Below are 26,367 nucleotides of genomic sequence, written 5' to 3' on the forward strand. Positions count from 1 at the left end.
CCATGTAATGAACAAGATTAAAAGCATTCAAGCATTCCAAATAGGTGCAATAGCTAGTACGAAGGCCCTATGGTAAGATAGCCTGGCAGGTTACAGGAACAGAACGGAGGATGGTGTGGGTGAGGAGTGTGCACTATAAGATGAGTTTTAAGAAATAGATTTGTAAGTGAAGATCTATACCCCGATTTTAGTGAAGCAGAAAAAATATTGGGGGCTCATTCTAGAGACCTGTCTAAGGCTTGTTCTTTACATATTCTTATTGGCTGCAAATCTTTGTCCTTTGAGGGTGGATTTGATTTCAGGAAATCTCTCTAAATAATTTGAAGCCAAGTCTGGTGAACACAGAGGGTGACGACGCTAGGCAATGCTGTTTTGGAACAAACATCAGGTGTGACTCTCAGCAACGAGTCAGATTTTCTCATAAACTGACTCCAAGGACAATTCCAAAGTGTTCAGAGCAATGGCAGCACTGTTGGGGCAAGTGTGGGGTCTCCCAGGAGGACCATGTGGAAGGATAACATTCGCTTGGATTGTAGACTTTCTAGTGTGTTTGTTTACATAAAACCAGCCTCATTAGTTTATAGTCACACCTCTTAGACATGGCCTGACCAGTCCCAGCACAAACACGAACCCCTTACTACTGCAGAAATGAGTGGTGCATCCTGACGAGACTGCCAAAATTGTAAGATTGGCGTCTGCACCATACTCAAATGACAGCAATTCTGCAGTTGCATTTTATGAAGTAACTGGACACAACAAATTCTGAGTGACACTTTTTAGTTCCACAGGCAGCATCTGAGAGAAAGTGAGAGGGAGGCATTCACCAAGAAATTCAGAGGGAGGGGAGAGGGACTAGAGAGAAGGAGAATGTAGCTAAGGGAAAGGGCAAAAAGACTGAAACTAAGAGGTATTCCACCATTCTTACTGGTCCGTGTCATTAAATAGTGTAAAAATAAAAACAACTAGGGTTACATCTACAACCAAATTCTGTAACAATGTCTGGAAAACAATAACAACAGTATTAACAACAAAAGATACCCCAAAGTTTAAGTTACTGGAATACCTGAAGGTTTTTTTCCATACATTCTGTGTATATGCATGTGTGTGTGTGGGTCTGTCTGTCTAGGATACACATATGTGCACACTAAGACTTGACATCTGTGACTCCCGGTAGCATAAGACAGGGCTGTCACAAAGGCTAAAATTTCAACTGTAGGCCGGGCACAGTGGCTCACGCCTGTAATCCCGGTACTTTGGGAGGCCGAGGCAGGCGGATCACAAGGTCAGGAGATCGAGACCATCCTGGCCAACATGGTGAAACCCCGTCGCTACTAAAAATACAAAAAAATTAGTTGGGAGTGGTGGTGGGCGCCTGTAGTCCCAGGCACTGGGGAGCCTGAGGCAGGAGAATGGCGTGAACCTGGGAGGCAGAGCTTGCAGTGAGCCGAGATTGCGCCACTGCACTCCAGCCTGGGCGACAGAGTGAGACTCCTCTCAAAAAAAAAAAAAAAAAAAAATTCAACTGTAATTTTCTGAACATCTACTATGTACTATGTACTAGAGTCAAAGAATGAAATAAAATCTTTGTGAGTGACCAAATTTGTACACGATAGGCAAAGGAGCTAGTTTCTTTATGATTACTATCTACGGGGCCTTAATGGCCATCTCAGAAAGGCAAGACTCCCATCGATGATTCAGCAAATTTCTTCCAGAGGCTGTTGGTTTGAGGGTAGGGGCAGAATATGAGGTAGTCAGAAAAAGGGAGGGGTATATGACTGGGGGCTTTTGTATACAGAGACAACAAGTCTTTCTTTGATAGCAGTTGTTCAATTGAGCATGAGTCATAGCGACTGGGATCCTAAGTGTATGAAACAGTCCATGGCATACCAATGGGTGTCCTGCGGTTCCTCTATACATTGGCTTTCCTAGTTGCAGTCCTTTCAGATTCAGTGGCTGTTTTCCTAAGCTCAGCACATCAGTCTGCAAGAAAGTACTTGGGACTGTACTTCAATAATGGCTGATTGTTTTTCTGCAAGGAAAGTATATTATTTTGTGCTGTTTGCATGAAGCTAGGAGGAACAGAAAAAAGTCACTGAATAAAGATAGTGGATTCATCTAATGAGTAGGCTGGCGTTCTGCATTTAACTTCAGAGCAGTGTGCAAGTTTAGAGGACCGCTTCTGAGAGTTTTCTATGAGTAAGGAAACACACATGGTTGAGTTTCAAGCTATGCATACAAAGAACACATCCATGTGGCTCTGACATCAAGGGGTTAAAGATAGAAGACAGGCCTGACCAATGGTTTAGGAGTTAAGTCCCTAAACCCTCTGTGTCACTGTGATTCCTGTTAAGAAATGGAAAAAGCTACTGAGGATGTTCTGAATTGTGTGAGGATACTTAGTTGGCATAGTGAAAAGAATACTGGGCTAGTTTTCAGAAGGGAATACACAGAGAAAGAGAAGAAAGAAAATTAACCTTGTTAGAAACCCTGGACTCTGCACTCTGCTTTGAAATATGTAACTGTCATTAGAAGAGGAGCAGATGGAGAGCCAAAGCAGGGAGGAACTGAGCATCTAACGTGTAACAGTGAGCATGCCAAAGCTTTCTCACAAACACCAAGGCAGTTCATACAGATCTGGGTTTAAATTCTGACTCCACCACCTATTAACTTTGTTGTGTTGGAATAACCACTTGACCTTTAAAATTCCAATCTCTTTATTGATAAAGATGAAGAAAACAACTTCTACCTCACAAGCCAGTTGTGAGGATCAAAGGAGATGATGTGGACAAAAGCATTTTTGTAGGTGTAAAACACTCTAAGAGCTCAGACCTCATTGTTACTTTTCCTCTCTTATATATCCTGCCTCTTTGGCTTCTGAGGAACAGTTTATGGCAGGTGTTTGCTTATCTGGTTCTGGTTGGCAGACTGGTTTTTCTCTTGGGCTTGCTCAAACTCATGTACAGAAGCATTTCTGCTTCTTTTGTACTTGATATATAAAGTGAATTAAACATGCCTGAAAACACTGTGTTTTTCTATCCTGCCTCTGTCCAACAGGACTGACACCTTAGTGGACAGAATAGAACAAAGAAATACATCATATGACTTTAGCAAACAGTAGAAAGGGAGATGTGCAGGGGCCCAGAGGCCATAGCCCTCCACATTGGTTATGTGGAAAGGCAGTGAGTTTGTGCAGAAAGATTCCAGGTGTTGGCATCCTACAGATTTGGGCTTGAGTCCCTGGCATCCCTATTCATTTGCTGGATGTGTGACCTTGGGACAGTCAGTTAACTTCTCAGAATCACAAGTTCCTATCTTCAAAATGGAGTCAATAACCTTATCCTGCAGAGTTGGTGTGAAAACCAGAGATGTTGCATGTGGAGACTTCATAGGTACACAACCAATATTGCATTGCCATTTTTACACATGTGAGTCTATATGTGGTAGTATCTCTTTGCCTTCTTAGGTAGCCAAGGTGATTTAGGTGTCATGTTTCCTGGAGATTGAAACCTGAGTTTATCTCCCATCATTTGTCCTTTACAACTTTGTGATGGTAACATGGTTATCATCCCAGAGAGAATGAGGAGGAAAACCAGGGATCTTTTAAACAAATTTGCTTTTGGTTTAACTAGATATTTAGTACTTAAGTTCTTTTATAGAGGTTTAATTATGCACAGGGGGCTTTGGGAGGTAGGCAGTCTTACTGTTTTCACAGAAAAAGCAGAGGTCTTTGTAGTGTCGCAGGTAAGTAAGTAGGACTAATGTTTCATCCAGCCCAGTGCAGGAAGGCCATGGCAACATCTGGATGAATGGTCTCCTTGTTCCTGTAGAATGGGGCTCAGTCTGCATTCTCCATGTTCAGACCCTCTGATTGTCTCTCCACCCTTCTCTCCCTGGATCTTTGGGACAGACGTTGTTGCAGAATAAATCAGAAGGCAGCAAAGATGCCATTTCAATTTCTTCCATCCTCATTTATCATCCTTCCAAATCCTACAGTTCCACTAAAAAGGGGCAGCACTTTGACTACAGAGCTCTTTTGAAGAGCTGAAATTCTACTGAATCCAAATCTTCACTGTCTCTGATATGGATGTGGTGAGCTTAGCATTTTTAAAGAAAGAAATTTTCTGATACAAGGATCTGCTTCTGTACCTAGTCTTTGGGTAGTGGTGATTTATGAAATTTAGGAGCAGAGATGTGACCTCTAATTATATATTTGCTTGCTTCTCTTTCAGCCTTCTGGGTCTCACCACTTGGAAGTAAGTGAATCAGTATTAGTGAAACTAACAGTTTGATGAGTTTACTTTTTTCTTTTAGGAAACATAAAAACAGTGGCTCACAGCCATTGTGGTCAATGGGTCAGAGAGTTTTCACTAAAGGGAATGTGAGTGCCTACTTCATAATGTTGCTGTGAGGATTAAAGGAGTCAATACATGGAAAGTGCTCAGAAAAGTGCCTGACACAGGGTGAGTGCTGCATGATATTATCCCATCCACTCCTGGGTGGGGTCTGCCATTGGCCCCAGTGCAGCTTTCTTCCCCAAGTACTATCAGTGCTACTTCAAAACACATCCAGAAAGAAGCCAGTCACAAAAGACCATATATTATATAATTCTGTTACATGAAATGTCTAGAACAGGTAAATCTATAGAAACAGAAGTTAGGTTCATGGTTGTCAAGAACTGAGAAGAGTTGGGGAGGTTGGGGAGTGATAATAGTTAAATGGTATGATGTTTCTTTTCAGGGCGATGAAGTTCTAAAATTGACGGTGGTGATGGCTGCAAAACTCTGTGCATATACTAAAAACCATTGAATTACATACTTTAAATGGGTAAATTTTATGGTATGTGAGTTGTATCTCAATAAAGCTGTTAAAAATATATCCAGGGCCGGGCGCGGTGGCTCACGTCTGTAATCCCAGCACTTTGAGAGGCCAAGGCGAGTGGATCATGAGGTCAGGAGGTCGAGACCATCCTGGCTAACACGGTGAAACCTCGTCTCTACTAAAAATACAAAAAAATTAGCTGGGCGTGGTGGCAGGGGAGGCTGAGGCAGGAGAATGGTGTGAACCCAGGAGGCGGAGCTTGTAGTGAGCTGAGATTGCGCCACTGCAATCCAGCCTGGGCGACAGAGTGAGACTCCGTCTAAAGAAATCTCTCTCTCTCTCTCTCTCTCTCTCTCTCTCTCCAGAATTCTGACACTACTCAACATGACTGTGTTGTTAGTCCAAGCATCCAGTCTGTCTCCTGGACCACTAAAATGACCTTGTAACTGGTCTTCTCAATTTCACAATTGCCTTGCCACTGTCTCTTTTCCATAGAGCACTGTAGTGATCTTCTAATGTAAATCAGAATATGTCATTTATCTTCCTAAATTGCTCCACTGCCTTCTCATCATACTCTCCACAATTCAAGTTGAACACTGACCATGGCCTCAGGGTCCTGCATAATCTGGTCCCTGTGACTTCTCCCTCAATCATCATTCTCCCTCTTGCTACTTTGCTTTGGCCCCATTGACTTTTTTTGTTCTTCCAATATGTCAGTCTTATTCCTGCCTTCCTCAGCATCTGTCTATTTGCCATTCACTCTGCTGAGAATCTAACCCCTACGTCTTCTCATAGCTCATTCCTTCATATCAGCTAGAATTCAACTCAAATATTACCACATCAGAGAGGCTTTTCTTGCCCAACCCTATTTATGTATTCATTTTTTAATTGACATATTGTAACTGCCCATATTTATGGGGTACAACTTGATGTTTTCATATACATTTATGTTGTATAATCATTAAATTAGGGTATTTAGTGTATCCATCACCTCATGCATTTATCATTTCTTTGTGGTGAGAACATTCAAAAGCCTCTCTTCTAGCTACTTTGCAATATACAATACCTAACTGTTAAACATTCCAACATCACCCTACTGTACAGTAAACAGCAGACATTCCTCCTACCTAATTGTCAAAATTTAAAATAGAACTACCATGCAATGCAGCAATGGTTTTGGGACGTATACTGGGTATATGTCCAAAGGAAATGAAATCAGTATGTTGAAGAGATATATGCATCCCCATGTTTATTATGGCACTATTCACAATAGCTAAGATATGGAATCAACTTAAGTGTCTATTAACAGATGAATAGATAAAGAACATGTTGTATAAGCCAATCAAAGAAAGATAAATATGCTGTGATCTCACTTATATATGGAATTTTTTAAAAAGTTGATATCATAGAAGCAGAAATTACAGTGATTACTGACAACTGAGGGGTCGGGATTGTGAGAGATTGGTCAATGGGTACCAACCCATTTCAGGGTGATGGGTTTAAAATAGTCCCTTCCCTATCAATCTCTAGCCACTCATCCATTTTATTTTTTTTCATAGCATTTATCACTATTTGAGTTTGTATTTTATCTATTTACTTGCTCATTGGAAGTCTTCCCAACAAGCATGTAATTTCTGTGAGAATAGGGATTTTTGTCTTGTTCGCTGTTACATTCCTAGCACCTAGAACAGTGTCCCACACTTGGTGTTTATTAAATGAATGAATGAATAAATGAAGCCACTGCATTGACTGTGGATACAAAACAGAAATACGCAAATGCTCATTCTCCTATGTATATCTCCTATTTTGTATCCTTACTTGGAGTATCTCACATAATTTTAAGCTTGTGATAAAATTCTTAGAAGTTCTTTGGGGGTTCCTTTTCAATACCATTCAGCATATTCTATTTAGAAAGGAATTTGATGCTTAGACCAATAAGTGCTGTCACTATTTGCATGAAAAGTCCATGAAAACATCCAAGGGCTATCAGAGTCTATTCTTAGTTAATCATTCCTGGTCTGAAAGTCAGCAACGGCTGATGGTGACTTTCAGAATGGTGGCATAAGGCTGGAATCTGTCTTTACCAGTACATGTGTTTATTCTCAGGTTACTTACAGTGTGGACTTTCTTGGGCCCCTGTCCTCAGAAGAATCCTCGCAATGGGCACATTGTTGGTCATGATGGCAATATCCAGGGGTGTCAAGCCCTCGCTGTTGGGTGTGTTAAGGTCGAGTTCTTCTGGTGTATACTGACACAGGAGGATCTGCACAGCATCCATGTCCTGCTGTTCGACTGCCTCAAACATGGCTTCATTGCCCTGGAAATTCTAGAGAGGAGCAAAGGTACATTAACACAATTTCTTAAACCAGTGTGTCTTTGTAGTTTAGCTCTTTTGAAGTTTAGAGACTGTTTCAGGGACTGCATGTCCACTTATAAGTGGTATAATTACAATTTATCCCAAGGTCTCCAAAGTAAACACTCTGTTGGACTTCCTCTCCATTATTTCTAATGGACATTGAATAGATGCACTGAGAGAATACAGGATAGCCTGGCTAGGCTGTAGATAAGAGCAAACCTCAGCTTTCCCCAAAGCAGTCTTCTGAAAAGTACTCCAGTAGTTCATTTGGCTGGGCGTGGTGGCTCACGCCTGTAATCCCAGAACTCTGGGAGGCCGAGGTGGGCAGATCACTTGAGGCGAGGAGTTTGAAACCTGCCTAGCCAACATAGCAAAACCCCATCTCTACTAAAATACAAAAATTAGCCAAATGTGGTGTTGGGTGCCTGTAATCCCAGCTACTCCAGAGGCTGAGGCAGGAGAATCACTTGAACCCAGGAGGCAGAGATTGCAGTCAGCTGAGATCGTGCCACTGAACTCCAGCCTGGGCAACAGAGGGAGACTCCATCTCATGGAAAAAAAAAATAATTAAGAGATGTTCTATGAAGAAAATAGCATGTGGTCAAATCAATTTGATAAACATTAAATTAAACCAAGTGTACCCCATTATTTCCCCGTAGGCTTCCTCAGGGTCTTTAATAATTTTAACATGCATTTTATTGCATTTGCTTTGACTATTCCTGGAATGGTGTTCTACAGAGCACAGTTTGAGAAATGCTGGCATAGATAATGTTAAGGTAGCTGTTATGGCTAGCTTGGAATTGACAGTACACTTGCTCTGTTTTTCCTCAAACTCACTCCCTCCCTCCCCATCCCCAGCCTCTACATTGTCATCTTGTGTCTGGACCATGGCAATGACCTGCCTGCTGCTAGTCTTGGCCTCCCCCAGTTCTCGCTCTATACTGATACAAGAAGAATAATCTTCCTAAAATATACAGGTTACATGTTACTTCCGTATTTCCAAATATCTACTAGCTCCATGCTGCCTGCGGGCTGATAGTTTCTGAGCCCTGAGATGAGGGGTCCAAGTGTTAGTGTTCAGGGAGGGTTTCAGTGACTGGATGGCAAATTGGTTTTGGGCCTCATGGGACTAGAGTTGAATATTTATGGAATACAGTTCACTTACAGAAAAAAATCACTTAAGAAAATATGGTTCCTTTGAAAGGTTCTTTCAAAGGATTAGTAGTAAACAAAAGAGAAGAACTCCGGAATTCTTTTAGGTACGTATTTCTTAGCATGTGGGAGAAGACCAACACACGTATTATTTGCACATCTATCTGGTATCTTCACCAAGAGTTGGTTGGTCTTGAAAAGAGTTGAAATACCACTGGTTTTGACGTGCTTAGGTATCACCTGATTAACATGTGGAAGATCTCCAGTGACCAAATGTTCAGGTGGTCAGGTTTTATTTTTAGTCTCATTAAAAATCAGTTCTCCCTATCAAAGGCTGCAGGTCAGCTTTAGCTGAGTACATAACACAAAATTGAAATTTGAGGAAAATACAAAGCTATTATGCAAATGCTTGTTTTGACAATGGGGACCCAGGGAATAAAGCTTTTTTGGTATGCAGTTTTCTTTGCTGCAAGACAATCTGCTGAATGGTAAAGTGTTTTATCCACAATCTGCTAAACTGAAGAGCCTCTGATGCTTAGGCCCCAATTTAACCACAGCCAAGTCCTCCAAAAAGATGAGTTTGAAATTAGAAAACATATTAGAAAACAAATGAGTTCAAAATTAAAGTGCCACCCCATCCACAGTCATGTATTTGTTTTTGGCTCTTAGTATTCCTAATTTCTCATGTGCCATATTTACTCTCACTCTTAAGTCATTTCCTCCTCCAAGCTTTTGTTGGCAAACTTTGGCATACTTCTATCTGGAAAGGCTAGGACTCATTTCTGTTTTAAGAGCAAACAAATGGTGCCATTACTCCCTGCAAAAATCCCCTTGCTGAGCATGTTAATATTATGCTCTCAGCTTTTACTGAAGGCCATTCTAAGAAACTATTATATGTGAATGTCTGTAACATCATCAGTTCCACTATTTATGCCATTCTCTATTACATAACTCACTATGACATCTACAAGGTCCAGAGGACTGAGCAACAGGTGAATATTCATTTCACCTGATGGACTGAGACATTTTTAGCTATCAACAGATGGGATGCTATAACCAATTATGTTTCTTTTTCTGCTTTGACTTTCTGGGAACTCAGAGATGAATGTAATGATAAATTTCAGGTACAGGTACTATATTTGCCTAGATTTTTTGATATATCTATTTTTATTCTTATATCCAATATTTTCTTTTCCTAGTTTTCTTTTGTGTGTGTTTTGTGCTTTTTTTTCTTTATTTTACATTTTTCCTTTACTCTCCTTCCTCTTCTCTCTCTTTCTTTGTCTATCATATAATACATGTGCATTCTTTGGATTCTATTTTGAATGCTTTTGGAAAGAATGTGTGGTATACATAAGAAATCAGAAATATTATTATTTGAATGAACACTGGAACTCTCAGAAAGCCCATTTAACCTGAGACTTCATATTTGTCAAGCTGCTAGTTTTTGAGGTTTATTTATTTTTTGGTGTAGTACTGAAATAAAAATTAAGGGAGAAGAAAAAGACACAAAAAAAGGGAAACAGCTCACAATCACTCAAGCTTTGTCTAAAAACATTAATATGTGCAGTTACTGCCTTACCTGACTCTATTCCAGCATTTATAAAATTGCAAGCATCAACTTCTGAAATAAACGTAAATCATCTTAGAATATACTTAAACCCAAACATAACTGAATAAATCAAACTGACACAAGAATAAAAATGGTTTCGTTACCACTGAGGTCTTCCTGAGACTCAGCCGATCAGTTCTTGTCCTAAAATAGGCCTCATCGAAGGAAGAGTGGCTCCCCTTCAGTTTCTCAGAGAGGTTCCTGTACAGGCGTTTGGCTGCGTTGGGAGATGAGGGAGCACTATGCTTTTTTGACTGACAGAGATGTAAATTTTGCATTTGTTGGGTCATTTTCACACAACAATTCCTAAGAAGAGGAAAGTCTGACGTTATATCTTTTACACCACAAATTGTAAGTTGACATATAATTTTATCATCTCCAGTCAGTATCTGGAATCCCAATACAATATTATAGCTGGTAGGGACCTTAGAGATTATCAGACCCCACTTTTTAATCTTTTAAATGAGAAAGCTGAAACCCACAGGAAGGAAGCAGCTTATTCATGGCCACAGAGCTAATTGGTGGCAGGAATGAAATGACAACCTCCATTTACTATATAAACATATTCATTTACATACAGACATATATATGATTGAACCTCGACTCAAGTCTTTACTTCTCTATCCCAAGTGAGGAAGTGTCTCTCTGTAACCTAGGGGGTCTGTTCAATTCCTCTTGGGTATATACAACTGGGAGTTTTCTACTTACATCCCCCTAGATGCTGGCTTCTGTTGGGTATATAAGAAAGTGTGGCTCTGTCTCAGATGGACAGACACAAGTTAACTTCTGCATAGCCTCAATTTCTTGAGGTAGCAGTTAACTTGCATCTGTCCTCTGTCCATCTGAGGTTTGGTGAACTATCCCAGTACTCAGAAGCTTGGGGAATTTGTACCCATAGGCCCATCCCTGCTCACCTCAGATACCCTGGATGGGGTCCACCAAAGCACTCACTACTGGCGTTCTTCAATTAGTACTTGACTGTTGTTTCAGAAATCTCTAACGACATCCCCACCAATGTCACACCTGAAGTCAGTTTCCAGATCAGCCATGCCATTCAAAAGCCACCCACAATTACTTTGGGTATTGATCTTGAAATTTTGATGCTATCAAGGCTGTGGCTGTCTGGCAGGTGTATATGTATTGGATGAACAAAGGAATGAATGAAATAACTAGTCAAGGTAATTCTGTGCAAAGTGTCTCCCTGGTAGAGCCTCTGATGCACCGGGCCCAGCACTCTCTGGAGCATGTCACTGCCTTCTCACCACTTCCCCTCAAATGTTTTAAATTTAATTTTTAAAATTAGTACATAATAAATATACACATTTTGGGGTATATGTGATAATTTAGTACATTTATATAATTTACAAAGATCAAATCAGTGTAAATTCCTATCACTTTAAATATTTAGGAGCCTAGTATATAGGAAGGCTCATAGTATCTAATATTTTTGTTGTTGTAGGCATTCAATAGATAATTTAGAATAAATGAGTGCACATACGAGATTCTATTATATTTGATATACTAGAGCACTACCCAGAAAGTTAATTTCATCTTCATGCCTTTGAACTGGATTCCATGTCTGCTAGCACAAACTAACTTTGATTCACTTTGACTTTAAGAAATGGAGATTCATTTTCATTACATTGTTAAATGTCCTCAGGCTTTTTGTTTGTTTGTTTGCTTTCTTTTTTTTTTTTTTTTTGATTTCCAGCTTTTAAGTTCATGGCTACATGTGCAGGATATGTAGGTTTGTTACATAGGTAAATGTATGCTATGGTGGTTTGCTGCACAGATTATCCCTTTACCTAGGTATTAAGCCTAGCATTCATTAGCTATTCCTGCTGATGCTCTCCCTCCTCCCAGCCCGCAGCCTCTGACAGGACCCAGTGTGTGTTGTTCCTCACCATGTGTCCATGTGTTCTCATCATTTAGCTCCCACTTAAAAGTGAGAACGTGTAATATTTGGTTTTCTGTTCCTGCATTAGTTTGCTGAGGATAATGGCTTCCAGCTTTATCCATGTCCCTACAAAGAACATATCTCATTTTTTTTATGGCTACATAGTATTCCATGGTGTATATAAACCATATGTTCTTTATGCAGTCTATCATTGATGGGCATTTGGGTTGATTCTGTGTCTTTGCTATTGTGAATAGTGCTGCAGTGAACATATGCATACATGTATCTTTATAATAGAATGGTTTGTATTCCTTTGGGTGTATACCCAGTACTGGGATTGCTGGGTCAAATGATATTTCTGCCTTTAGGTATTTGAGGAATCACCATACTGTCTTCCACAATCGTTGAACTAATTTACACTCCCACCAACAGTGAAAAAGTGTTTTGTTTTCTCCACAATCTGGCCAGAATCTGTTGTTTTTTGACTTTTTAGTAATAGCCATTCTGACTGGTGTGAGATGGTATCTCATCGTGGATTTTATCTAATGATCAGTGATGTTGAACTTTTTTGCATGTTTATTGGCCACATGTATATTTTCTTTTGAGAAGAGTCTGTTTATGTCTTTTGCCCACTTTTTAATGGGGTTGTTATTTTTTCCTGTAAATTTGTTCAAGTTCCTTGTAGATGCTGGATATTAGACCTTTTCAGATGCATAGTCTGCAAATATTTTGCCCATTCTGTAGGTTGTCTGTTCACTCTGACGATAGTTTCTTTTGCTGAGGCACCTTTTAAGTTTTGTCTGCAATTTCCTTCGAGACAAAAATACTTCCTAGATCCTTTTAAGGTGGTCCTACTTAGTCAGTCTTAGTGATGTCCAGGAGGCCCTACCCAGTTTTAGCTAAATGGACATATTTACATTTGGAAGGATGATGCAATGCATTGTCTGTAATGTATATGTATGTGCATGTTTTCATAAATCTTTAATAACCTTCTCAAAAGTAGAAATGGAAAGGGAGGTGATTTGGCATCTTTTTTCTTCCATCTACAAATCTTTTACCTTTGATTCAATAGCAAATAGAGGGTTTTCTCTAACTTATTTTTTTCCATTCCCACAAAAATTCCAGATTTATATGCAAGCTGGCTCACATGGGGATTGCCTTAACCTCCTTCTTTCTGCCTTCTGTCTCTAGCTTTTTCCTTCAGCATTAATGCCCCAGTTCAAGCCATCTGTTTTCTCTACATCATTATTGTTCCCAAAATAACTCTACATTCTTTTGTATCTCCCACAATGCCCAGAAGTCCAGTAAATAAATTCTTGTCTATTGATCAAATTCCAGCTACTTGCCCTCTAACTGATGACACCTACCCACATGGACCCTTTTGTCTTTGCTCATCTCTCATCTGTTCCCTTCAGTCAACATAGGTTGACTTTCTCTGTCTCTCTGACTTCCTTCTCATCCTCCCCCAGCTGTCTCTTCCTTCCAGGCTATTCTGTAGCTGTTTCCACTCTTCTAGCTTCATCTATCATTATGTTTTCTTTTTCTACTCTATATTTAAAATTTTGTCAGATAAGATGGTGAGAAAGACAACTTTCTGTTATTTGTTATTACAAATATGCCCCTCCCAACAAATTGTACTCTTAAATTTTTACCCTTATGGAAAGAGACAAGCATTTGAGAATCATTGTAGCTTTAGTTTTGGAATTTGGCAGGCCCAATTGGAATCTTGATATTGTTACCTGCAATCTATGTGACTTTGGGAATCTTATTTAAATTCTATGAGTTTATTTCATCATTTATCAAAAGACATTTATCAAAACTCTTTTTTTCTAGAGTTGTGAAAATTAGTCAACAAATGAAAGGTACCTATTCTGTTTTGTGCATAGTATCCACTCAATAAAGAGTAGAAATTATTACATTAAGTATTTTTCTCAAAATAGAGACACCAAAGTATATCATAACAATTTAAATAGTTTTATTGCTTGTTTTAAATAATGTCTTGAAATTAATTTTATGTACTCAAGTAGAGATTTCCATATGTTTGTTTATAGTAACATATAATAAAACAGATATAGGAAGGAGAAACTTCAAACTATTAGAGGGAAGGGTAGAATAAAGATTAATCTAAAATAATTAAAAAATTAAAAAATAAAAAACATAATAAACAGAAAATGTAAAATGAAGTCATAAAGTTAATGTCCTAATATTGTCTTTTCATAAATGATGAAATAAACTCAGGGAATTTAAATAAGGTGCCAAAAGTCACAGAGATTGTAGGTAATAGTATCAGAATTCATTTGGGCCTGCCATTCCAGAACCAAAACTATAGGTTGAATATATCTGTGCTCACAACATATTCAAAAGTTTACTTTTCCTAATAAAAGACAAAGGCTCTCCAACTGGAATTCCTAAAAAGCCATTTACAAATGGTACACCTAAATAAACATTTCATATAAAGATTGAAAATAAAAAAAAAATAGTATGTCAATGGGAATGGCAGAGAAAGGACCTCCAAAAGTCCTTTTCTCTATAAAAGCAAAGAGAACCATAGAAAAATGGCTAAAATTAAGTTTTTCGGGATCTGGGAAGTTAACCAAAGGCTTGCAGCAATCCAGGATGTCTTTATTCAAGAAAAATGGCTGAATTTAGTAAGAACAGCAAGCTTTGTGGCATTCTAACTTGCCCTGTTCCCATATTCTCCAGGTCTGTGGCAGTCTTGGAAACCAACAGTTTACATTCATGGTAAGAGCAGTGGCCTGTCCCATCAAGCTACCATTGACTTCCTTGGCAGAATTACAAAAAACTTATTTAAATTTCATCTAGAACCAAAAAAGAGCCCATATAGCCAAGACAATCCTAAGCAAAAGGAGCAAAGCTGGAGGTATCATGTTAGCTGACTTCAAACTATACTACAAGGCTACAGTAACCAAAACAGCATGGTACTGGTACCAAAACAGATATGTAGAACGATGGAACAGAACAGAGACCTCAGAAATAACACCACACATTTACAACCATCTGATTTTCAACAAACCTGACAAAAACAAGCAATGTGGAAAGGATTTCCTATTTAGTAAATAGTGCTGGGGAAACTAGCCAGTCATATGCAGAAAACAGAAATTGGACCCCTTCATTACATCTTATACAAAAATTAACTCAAGATGGATTAAAGACTTAAATGTGAAACCCAAAACCATAAAACACCCTAGAAGAAAATCTAGGCAATACCATTCAGGACACAGGCATGGGAAAAGACTTCATGACTAAAACACCAAAAGCAATTGCAAAAAAAGCCAAAATTGACAAATGGGAGCTAATCAAACTAAAGAGCTTCTGCACAGTAAAAGAAACTATCATCAGAGTGAAGCGGCAACCTAGAGATTGGGGGAAAGTGTTTGCAATCTGCCTCTCTGACAAAGGTCTAATATCCAGAATCTACAAGGAACTTAAATAAATTTACAAGACTACCAGAGTTGCTACATCATTAACAAAATGCTTAATTTTCGAGAAAACTATGTGTGAACCACGCACAGAAACAAAAATTATGTCCCATACTGAGGAAATAAAGCAGTCAATAGAAATGATTCCTGCAGAATCCCAAATGCTGGACTTACTACACAAAGACTTTTAAATTAGCTATTTTAAATATGTTCAAAGAACTAAACCATACCCAAAGAAACAAAGAAAATTATGAGAATGATGTCTTGCCAAATAGAAAATATAATAAAGAGATAGAAATTATGAAACAAATGAAGAACCAAATAGAGATTCTAAAATTTAAAAGTACAAACAGCCCCATCAAAAAGTGGGCAAAGGATATGAACAGACACTTCTTAAAAGAAGACATTTATGTGGCCAAAAATCATATGAAAAAAAGATTATCATCACTGGTCATTAGAGAAATGCAAATCAAAACCAAAGTGACATACCATCTCATGCCATTTAGGATGGCAATTATTAGAAAGTCCTGAAACAACAGATGCTGGAGAGGATGTGGAAAAATAGGAACGCTTTTACACTGTTGGTGGGAGTGTAAATTCATTCAACTGTTGTGGAAGACAGTGTGGTGATTCTTCAAGGATCTACAACCAGAAATATCATTTGACCCAGCAATCCCATTACTGGGTATATATCCGAAGGATTGTAAATCATTCTACGATAAAGACACATGCACATGTGTGTTTATTGTAGCACTATTTACAATAGCAGAGACTTGGAACCAGCCCAAATGCCATCAATGATAGGCTGGAAAAAGAAAATGTGGCACATATACACCATGGAATACTATGCAGCCATAAAACATGTCCTTTGCAGGGACATGGATGAAGCTGGAAGCCATCATTCTCAGCAAACTAACACAGGAACATATAACCAAATACTGCATGTTCTCACTCATAAGGGGTTGAACAATGAGAACACATGGACACAGGGAGGGGAGCATCACACACTGGGGTCTGTTGGTGGGTGTGGCCAAGGGGAGGGAGAGCATTAGGACAAATACCTAAAGCATGCAAGGCTTAAAACTTAGATGATGAGTTGATAGGTGCAGCAAACCACCATGGTACATGTACACCTATGTAACAAACCTGCATATTCTGCACATGTATCCCAGAACATAAAGTAAAATTAAAAAACAAACAAACAAACAGTAACCTGTCAGCCACTGGAAGGGGGCAGAATGGGGTTGTAGCTCCTTTAAAACACCACTTCTAGAGAACTGTCATTATTTGACCTGTATGGGGGTTTTCTAGAAAACCCTACTTGCAAGGCTTATCTTTATTCACTCTGACTTAGAGCCTACCGAGGGCTAATAGCCTTTTCTTCTGTTTGTTGTTGTTGTTGTTGTTGTTGCTGTTGCTGGGTTTATTTTTTCCCCCAAAAACAAAGATTAGTAATTGTTTAACAATAATTTAACTATGTTAGATGGGGAATTAGATGTCCATAGAGGGCTTTGAAAAACTCTGTCATTTTCCTGAGAATCTAACAGACTACAGGGCTGGGAGCATGCTCAGAAAAGACCTGAGAACACCCTAAAAATCTCATCTCTCTCTGACTTCATGGCTCTGCAAGCAGGAAGTGAAGACTAAGGTGGTATTTTCAGCTGCCTGGCTGAGTACTGAAGGTGTGCCTCAACACACACATGCAGAGCTCTTCAGCAAAAACTAGGATGCTTATCAGTTCTAGGCATTTGAGGAAATTCTGTTCAATCATTAACTCACCACTAAGTTAACCAAGTAGTGACTTCAGTGGCCACATATAACAAAAAAAATACAGGTTTTACAAATTTAATTCTGAAAAATCATTAAACAACAATGAACACTGGGGAGGAGGGGTAGTTTCCAGAGTTGCTACATCATTAACAAAACGCTTAGTTCTCAAGAAAACTATGCATGAAGCATGCACAGAAACAAAAATTATGTCCCATACTGAGGAAATAAAGCAGTCAATAGAAATGATTCCTGCAGAATCCCAAATGCTGGACTTGCTACACAAAGACTTTTAAATTAGCTATTTTAAATATGTTCAAAGAATTAAACCATATCCAAAGAACTAAAGAAAATTGTGAGAATGATGTCTTGCCAAATAGAAAATATAATAAAGAGACAGAAATTATGAAACAAATCAAGAACCAAATAGAGATTCTAAAATTTAAAAGTACATTAATTGAAATGAAAAATATACTCTACAGCAGATTTGAGCAGGCAGAGGAAAGAATCAGCAAACATAAAGACAGATCAATCGAGATTATCCAGTATGAAGAGTGAAAAAATATGAAGAAAAGCGAAGTGTGCAGTGATCCTTGTAACACTGTCAAGTGTACCAACATACAAATAATAGGAGTCCCAGGACAAGAAGAGAGGTATAGAAAGGCTATATGAAGAAATAATGGCCAAAATATCCCCCAATTTAAGTATGTATCCATAGGCTCAATGAGCATTAAGTAGAATAAACTCAAGGAGAGCCACACCTAGATACATCATAATAAAACCATTAGAAGCCAAAGACATAGAGAGAATGTTAAAGATAGCAAGAGAGAAAAGACTCATCACATTCAAAGCATCCTCAAAAAGATTAACATTTTCACCAAAAATCAAAGGGGCCAAAAGGAAGTGGTATGACATAATCAAAGTGATGAACAAAAAAGGCTGTCAAGAATTTCTCTACCTAACAAAATGACACTTCAAAAACAAAGAGGAAATTAAGATACTGCCAGATAAACAAAAATTTTGATACTATACCTACTCTACAATAAACATAAACAAGACTCCTTCAGGTTGAAATGAAAGGACACTAGATAGTAATACAAATTCACATGAAGAAAGATAAAGCATTGAGCAATGACACATATAGACTCAAAATAAAGGGATGGAGGAAAAGCTACCAAACAAATGGAAAACAAGAAAAAGCAGAAGTTACAATCTTAGTCTCTGGCAAAACAGACTTTAAACCAACAAAGAACAATCACAACAACAAAAACCAAGGACATAACATAATGGTAAAGGGTTCAATTCAGCAAGAAGGTCTAACTATCCCAAATATACATGCACCCAACACAGGAGCACTCAGATTCATAAAGCAAGTTCTTAGAGACCTTCAAAGAGACTTTGACTTCCACACAGTAACAGTGGGAGACTTTAACACCCCACTGACAATATAAGACAGATTATCAAGACAGAAAATTAACAAAGATGACCAGAACTCAACACTGGAACACTGGAACTCTCCACACCAAAACAACAGAATATACATTTTTCTAATTGCCACATGGTACTTACTCTAAAATCGGTCACATAATTGGAAGTAAAACACTCCTTAGCAAATGCAGAACTGAAATCATATCAAACAATCTCTTGGACCACGTTGCAATCAAATTAGAACTCAAGACTAAGAGATTCACTCAAAACCATATAATTACATGGAAATTGAATAACATGCTCCTGAATGGCATTTGGGTAAATAATTAAAATAAGGCAGAAATCAAGAAGTTCTCTGAAACTAATGAGAACAAAAATACAATGTACCAGAATCTCTGGGACACATTCAGGCAGTGTTAAGATGAAAATTTACAGCACTTAGTGCCCCCATCGAAAAGTTAGATCTCAAGTTAACAACCTAACATCACAACAAAAAGAACTAGAGAACCAAGAGCAAACAAATCCCAAAGCTAGCAGAAGACAAGAAATAACCATAAATCAGAGCTTTACTTAAGGAAGTAGAGACATGGAAAACCATTCAAAAGATCAATTAATCCAGGAGTAAGGTTGTTGAAAAAAGTAGTAAAATAGATAAACCATTAGCCAGAATAATAAAGAAGAAAAGAGAGAATATTCAAATAAACACAATCAGAAATGATAAGGGGGATATTACCACTGACCCCGTAGAAATACAAACAACTATTAGATAATATGATAAACACCTCTATGCACATAAACCAGAAAATCTAGAAGAAATGGATAAATTCCTGGTCACATACACTCTCCCAACACTAAACCAAGAAGAATTTGAATCACTGAAGAGGCCAATAATGAGTTCTGAAATTGATGCAGTAATAAATAGCCTACCAACCAAAAAAAGCCCAGGGCCAGATGGAGCCACAGCTGAATTCTACCAGATGTACAAAGAAGAGCTGGTATCATTCCTACTGAAACTATTCCAAAAAATTGCAAAGGAGGGACTTTTCCCTAACTGATTCTATGAGGCCAGCATCACCCTGATACCAAAACCTGGCAGAGATACAGTAAAAAAGAAAACTTTAGGCCAATGTCCTTGATGAACATTGATGCAAAAATCCTCAACAAAATGCTGGTAAACTGAATCCACAAGCACATCAAAAAGCTTATCCACCACGATGAAGTAGGCTTCATCCTCGGGATGCAAAGTTGGTTCAACGTATGCAAATCAATAAATGTGATTCATCACATAAACAGGACTAAAGAAAAAAAGCTGCATGATTATCTCAATAGATGAAAAAAAGACTTTTGATAAAATTCAACATCTCTTCATGTTAACAACTCTCAATAGGTGCTGAAGGAACATACCTCAAAATAACAAAATAACATGTATGATAAACCCACAGCCAACATCGTACTGAATGGGCAAAAGCTGGAAGCATTCCTCTTGAAAACCGGCATAAGAAAAGGATGCCCTCTCTCACTACTCCTATTCAACATAGCACTGGAAGTTCTGGCCAAGGCAATCAGGCAAGAGAAAGAAAGAAAGGGCATTCAAATAGGAAGACAGGAAGTCAAAGTATCCCTGTTTGCAGATGATATGATCTTATATCTAGAAAATCCCACAGTCTCAGCCCAAAATCTTCTTAAACTGATAAACAACTTTAGCAAAGTCTCAGGATACAAATCAATGTGCCAAAACTACTAGCATTCCTATATACCAACAACAGTCAAGCCAACAGCCAAAACAGAAATCTACTCCCATTCACAACTGTCACAAAAAGAATAAAATACCTAGGAATTCTGCTAACTAGGGAGGTGAAAGATCTCTACAAGGAGAACTAAAACCACTGCTCAAATAAATCAGAGATGACACAAACAAATGGAAAAACATTCCATCCTCATGGATAGGAAGAATCAATATCCTGAAAATGGCCATACTGCCCAAAGCAATTTATAGATTTAATGCTATCCCTATTAAACTACCATTCACATTCTTCCCAGAACTAGCAAAAACTATTTTAAAATTCATATGGAACCAAAAAAGAGCTCAAATAGTCAAGACAATCCTAAGCAAAAGAACAAAGCTGGAGGCAGCACGCTACCCAACTTTGAGCTATAATACAGGGCTACAGTAATCAAAACAGTGTGGTACTGGCACAAGAACAGAGACATAGACCAATGGAAAAGAATAATGAACCCAGAAATAAGACTGTGCACCTACAACTATCCGATCTTTGACAACACTGATAAAGACAATAGGGAAAGGATTCCCTATTCAATAAATGGTGCTGGGATAACTGGCTAGACATAAGCAGAAGATTGAAACTGGAACCCTTCCTCATACTATATATAAAAATTAACTCAAGATAGATTAAAGACTTAAATGTCAATTCCAAAACTATTTAAAAAACCCTGGAAGACAACCTAGCTATGCCACTTAGGACATAGGCATGGGCAAAGATTTCATGATGAAGATGCCAAAAGCATTTGCAATGAAAGCAAAAACTGACAAGTGGGATCTAATTAAACTAAAGAGCTTCTGCACAGCAAAAGAAACTATCAACAGAGTAAACAGATAACTTACAGTAAAAGAGAATTTTTTTGCAAACTATACATCTGACAAAGGTCTAATATCCAGCATCTAAAAGGAACTTAAACAAATTTACAAGAGACAAACAACCACATAAAAAAGTGGGCAAAGGGCATGAACAGGCATGTTTTCTTCAAAAGAAAACATACATGCAGCCAACAATCATATGAAAAAAGCTCATCATTACTAATCATTAGAGAAATACAAACCAAACCCACAGTGAGATACCATCACACACTAGTCAGAACAGCTACTATTAAAAAGTCAAAAAATAACAGATGCTGGCAAGGTTGTGGAGGAAAAGGAACACTTATACACTGTTGGTGGGAGTGTAAATTAGTCCAGCCATTGTGGAAAACAGTGTGGTGATTCCTCAGAGACCTAAAGACAGAAATACCATTTGACTCAGCAATCCCAATACTGTGTCTGTACCCCCAAAAATATAAACCATTCTATTATAAAGACATACATGCATATGTTCATTGCAGGACTATTCACAGTAGCAAAGACAGGGAATCAATCTAAATGTCCATCAATGATAGACTGAATAAGGAATATGTGGTACATATATACCATGGAATACTATGCAGCTATAAAAAGAACAAGATTATGACCTTTGCAGGGACATGGGTGGAGCTGGAGCCCATTATCCCTAGCAAACTAACACAGGAATAGAAAACCAAATGTTGCATGTTATCACTTATAAGTGAGAGCTAAATGATGAGAACACATGGACACATAGAGGGGAACAAGAGATACTGGGGCCTTTCAGAGGGTGAAGGGTGGGAAGAGGGAGAGGATCAGGAAAAACAACTAATGGGTACTAGGCTGAATACCTGGGTGATGAAATAATCTGTACAACAAAACCCGATGACACAAGTTTACCTACGTAACAAACCTGCACTTGTACCCCTGAACTTAAACCAAAGTTAAAAAACAGAAAGCACTGAGAAGGAAATTATACAGACAAATATAAAATACAGTATAAATATAAAGACGGCATAAACTTATCTTTTAGTTTTGTATTTTTTCTCCTTTCTGATTTAAATGACAATGAAATGGAAATGAAATCAAGAAAACAATTTAATTTACAATAGCATCAAAAAGATTTAAATACTTAGAAATAAATTTAACGAAAGAAGTAAAAAACTAATTTTCAGAAAATACAAAACATCATTGAAATAAATTAAGAAAAATATAAACAAATGGAAAGACTTTCTTTGTTCATGAATTAGAAGCCTTGATATTGCCCACCCAATGGGAGGAACTGACTGGAAACTGGAGAGTCAGGGAGTAGTATTTACCCCTCTTCATTGCTGGAGTATCCCTTTCAGTTCAACTTATTTCCTCTGCATTACAGAAATTGCTTCCTCCTTTTGTCCCTGCAGGCTTTACCATTCCTTACTGGTTTTCACTAACTTACTCATTCTTTTGTAAGTGTTCTTATTAATAACCTCCCCTCTGTTCTTCTGTTTGAATGCACTGTATGATTCTTGCTGGGATCTTGAATAATACATCATATAATCCCTATAACATCCATGAGTTTCTTGAAATGGATAGCAACAGTACTCTTTGCAACTTTAAACTGAACTGAAAAAAATTACTCAAGTGTTAAATAAATATAAGGTGGGTAAAATAAATACGGAGTCCTTTAAAAAGACTGGACAAGGAAACTGTATCTGTTGTGTTAAATCTGGGATATCACTCTTAAGAGAGCATTCCTCATTAGCCATTTTCACTGAAAAACTCACAGGCTGAAGTCTATCATTACATTTTAGTCCATTCTTTTGTTAAAATTATACTTTAAGTTCTAGGGTACATGTGTACAACGTGCAGGTTTGTTACATAGGTATGTATGTGCCATGTTGGTTTGCTGCACACATTAACTCATCATTCACATTAAGTACCTCTCCTAATGCTATCCCTCCCCCAGCCCCCTACCCCATGACAGGCCCTGGTGTGTGATGTTCCCCGCCCTGTGTCCAAGTGTTCTCATTGTTCAATTCCCATCTATGCGTGAGAACATGTGGTGTTTGATTTTCTGTCCTTGTGATAGTTTGCTGAGAATGATGGTTTCCAGCTTCATCTATGTCCCTGCAGAGGACATGAATTCATGCTTTTATATGGCTGCATAGTATTCTATGGTGTATATGTGCCACACTTTCTTAATCCAGTCTATCACTGATAGACATTTGGGTTGGTTCTGAGTCTTTGCTATTGTGAATAGTGCTACAATAAACATATGTGTGCATATGTCTTTATAGTAGCATGATTTATAATCCTTTGGGTATATACCCAGTAATGGGATCGCTAGGTCAAATGATATTTCTAGTTCTAGATCCTTGAGGAATCACCACACTGTTTCCACAATGGTTGAACTAGTTTACACTCCCACCAACAGTGGAAAACATTCCTATTTTTCCACATCCTCTCCAACATCTGTTGTTTCCTGATTTTTTTAATGATTGCCATTCTAACTGGTGTGAGATGGTATCTCACTGTGGTTTTGATTTGCATTTCTCTGATGACCAGTGATAATAAGCATTTTTTCATGTGTCTGTTGGCTGCATAAATGTCTTCTTTGAGAAGTGTCTGTTCACGTCCTTTGCCCACTTTTTGATGGTGTTGTTTGTTTTTTTCTTGTAAATTTGTTTAAGTTCTTTGTAGATTCTGGATATGAGCCCTTTGTCAGATGGGTAGATTGCAAAACTTTTCTCCCATTCTGTAGGTTGCCTGTTCACACTGATGGTAGTTTCTTTTGCTGTGCAGAAGCCCTTTAATTTAATTAGATCCCATCTGCCAATTTTGGCTTTTGTTGCCATTGCTGTTGGTGATTTAGTCATGAAGTCCTTGCCTGAGCACCCAGATTCATAAAACAAGTCCTTAGAGACCTACAAAGAGACTTAGACACCCACACAATAATGATGGGAGATTTTAACCCCCCACTGTCAATAGTAGACAGATTGGTGAGACAGAAGATTAACAAGGATATCCAGGACTTAAACTCAGCTCTGCACCAAGCGGACTTAATAGACATCTACAGAACTCTCCACTCAAAATCAACAGAATATACATTCTTCCAAGCACCACATCACACTTATTCCAAAATTGACCACATAATTGGAAGTAAAGCACTCCTCAGCAAATGTAAAAGAACAGAAATCACAACAAAGTGTCTCTCAGAGCACAGTGCAATCAAATTAGAACTCAGGATTAAGAAACTCACTTAAAACCGCACAACTATATGGAAATTAAACAACGTGCTCCTGAATGACTACTGGGTAAATAACGAAAGGAAGGCAGAAATAAAGATGTTCTTTGAAACCAATGAGAACAAAGACACAATGTATCAGAATCTCTGGGACACATTTAAACCAGTGTGTAGAGGGAAATTCGTAGCACTAAATGCCCACAAGAGAATGCAGGAAAGATCTAAAATCAACACCCTAACATCACAATTAAAAGAACTAGAGAAGCAAGAGAAAACACATTCGAAAGCTAACAGAAAGCAAGAAATAAGTAAGATCGGAGCAGAATTGAAGGAGATAGAGACACAAAAAACCCTTCAAAAAAAATCAGTGAATCCACGAGCTGGTTTTTTGAAAAGATCAACAAAATTGATAGATCGCTAGCAAGACTAATAAAGAAGAAAAGAGAGAAGAATCAAATAGACGCAATAAAAAATGATAAAGGAGATATCACCACTGATCCCACAGAAATACAAACTACCATCAGAGAATACTATCAACACCTCTACGCAAATAAACTAGAAAATCTAGAAGAAATGGATAAATTCCTGGACACATACACCTTCTGAAGACTAAACCAGGAAGAAGTTGAATCTCTGACTAGACCAATAACAGGCTCTGAAATTGAGGCAATAATCAATAGCCTACCAATAAAAAAAAAAAAGTCCAGGACCAGATGGATTCACAGCCGAATTCTACCAAAGGTACAAAGAGGAGCTGGTACCATTCCTTCTGAAACAATTCCAGTCAATAGAAAAAGAGGGAATCCTCCCTAACTCATTTTATGATGAAGTCAGCATCATCCTGATACCAAAGCCTGGCAGAGACATAACAAAAAAAGAGAATTTTAGACCAATATACCTGATGAACATCGATGCAAAAATCCTCAATATAATACTGGCAAACTGAATCCAGCAGCACATCAAAAAGCTTATCCACCACGATCACGCTGGCTTCATCCCTGGGATGCAAGCCTGGTTCAACATACACAAATCAATAAACGTAATCCATCACATAAACAAAACCAATGACAAAAACCACATGATTATTGCAATAGATGCAGAAAAGGCCTTTGACAAAATTCAACAGCCCTTCATGCTAAAAACTCTTAATAATATTGATGGAATGTATCTCAAAATAATAAGAGCTATTTATGACAAACCCACAGTCAATATCATACTGAATGGGCAAAAACTGAAAAATTCCCTTTGAAAACTGGCACAAGACAGGGATGCCCTCTCTCACCACTCCTACTCAACATAGTGTTGGCAGTTCCGGCCAGGGCAATCTGGCAAGAGAAAGAAATAAAGGGTATTCAATTAGGAAAAGAGAAAGTTAAATTGTCTGTTTGCAGATGACATGATTGTATATTTAGAAAACCCCATCATCTCAGCCCAAAATCTCCTTAAGCTGATAGGTAACTTCAGCAAAGTCTCAGGATACAAAATCGATGTGCAAAAATCACAAGCATTCCTATACACAAATAATGGACAAACAGAGAGCCAAATCATGAGTGAACTCATATTCTCAATTGCTACAAAGAGAATCAAATACCTAGGAATCCAACTTACAAGGGAAGCAAAGGACCTCTTCAAGGAGAACTACAAATCTCTGCTCAATGAAATAAAGGAGGACACAAACAAATGGAAGAACATTCCATGCTCATGGTTAGGAAGAATCAATATCGTGAAAATGGCCATACTGCCCAAGGTAATTTACAGATTCAATGCCATCCCCATCAAGCTACCAATAACTTTCTTCACAGAATTGGAAAAAACTGCTTTAGAGTTCATATGGAACCAAAAAAGAGGCTGCCTTGCCAAGACAATTCTAAGCAGAAAGAACAAAGCTGCAGGCATCATGCTACCTGACTTCAAACTATACTACAAGGCTACAGTGACCAAAACAGCATGGTACTGGTATCAAAACAGAGATATAGACCAATGGAACAGAACAGAGGCCTGAGAAATAACACCACACATCTACAACCATCTGATCTTGACAAACCTGACAAAAACAA

The 26,367-nt window shown here is 38.2% G+C and overlaps 1 protein-coding gene across 2 annotated transcripts in view; it reads right to left on the bottom strand.

The window, feature by feature from the left end:
* Positions 1-26,367, bottom strand: part of ANKFN1 (ankyrin-repeat and fibronectin type III domain containing 1) — a 331,563-nt gene that overhangs the window by 119,557 nt on the left and 185,639 nt on the right. For both annotated transcript variants that reach the window (XM_011953739.1, XM_011953738.1), the window contains exons 4-5: positions 10,043-10,244; positions 6,934-7,144 (exon numbers count right to left, since the gene is read on the bottom strand). In XM_011953739.1, coding sequence (XP_011809129.1) covers positions 6,934-7,144; positions 10,043-10,244 — 413 coding nt within the window. The remainder of the gene's footprint in view (positions 1-6,933; positions 7,145-10,042; positions 10,245-26,367) is intronic.

The sequence above is a fragment of the Colobus angolensis genome, unplaced genomic scaffold, assembly GCF_000951035.1.
Source record: "Colobus angolensis palliatus isolate OR3802 unplaced genomic scaffold, Cang.pa_1.0 Scaffold37, whole genome shotgun sequence".
NCBI lineage: Eukaryota > Metazoa > Chordata > Mammalia > Primates > Cercopithecidae > Colobus > Colobus angolensis.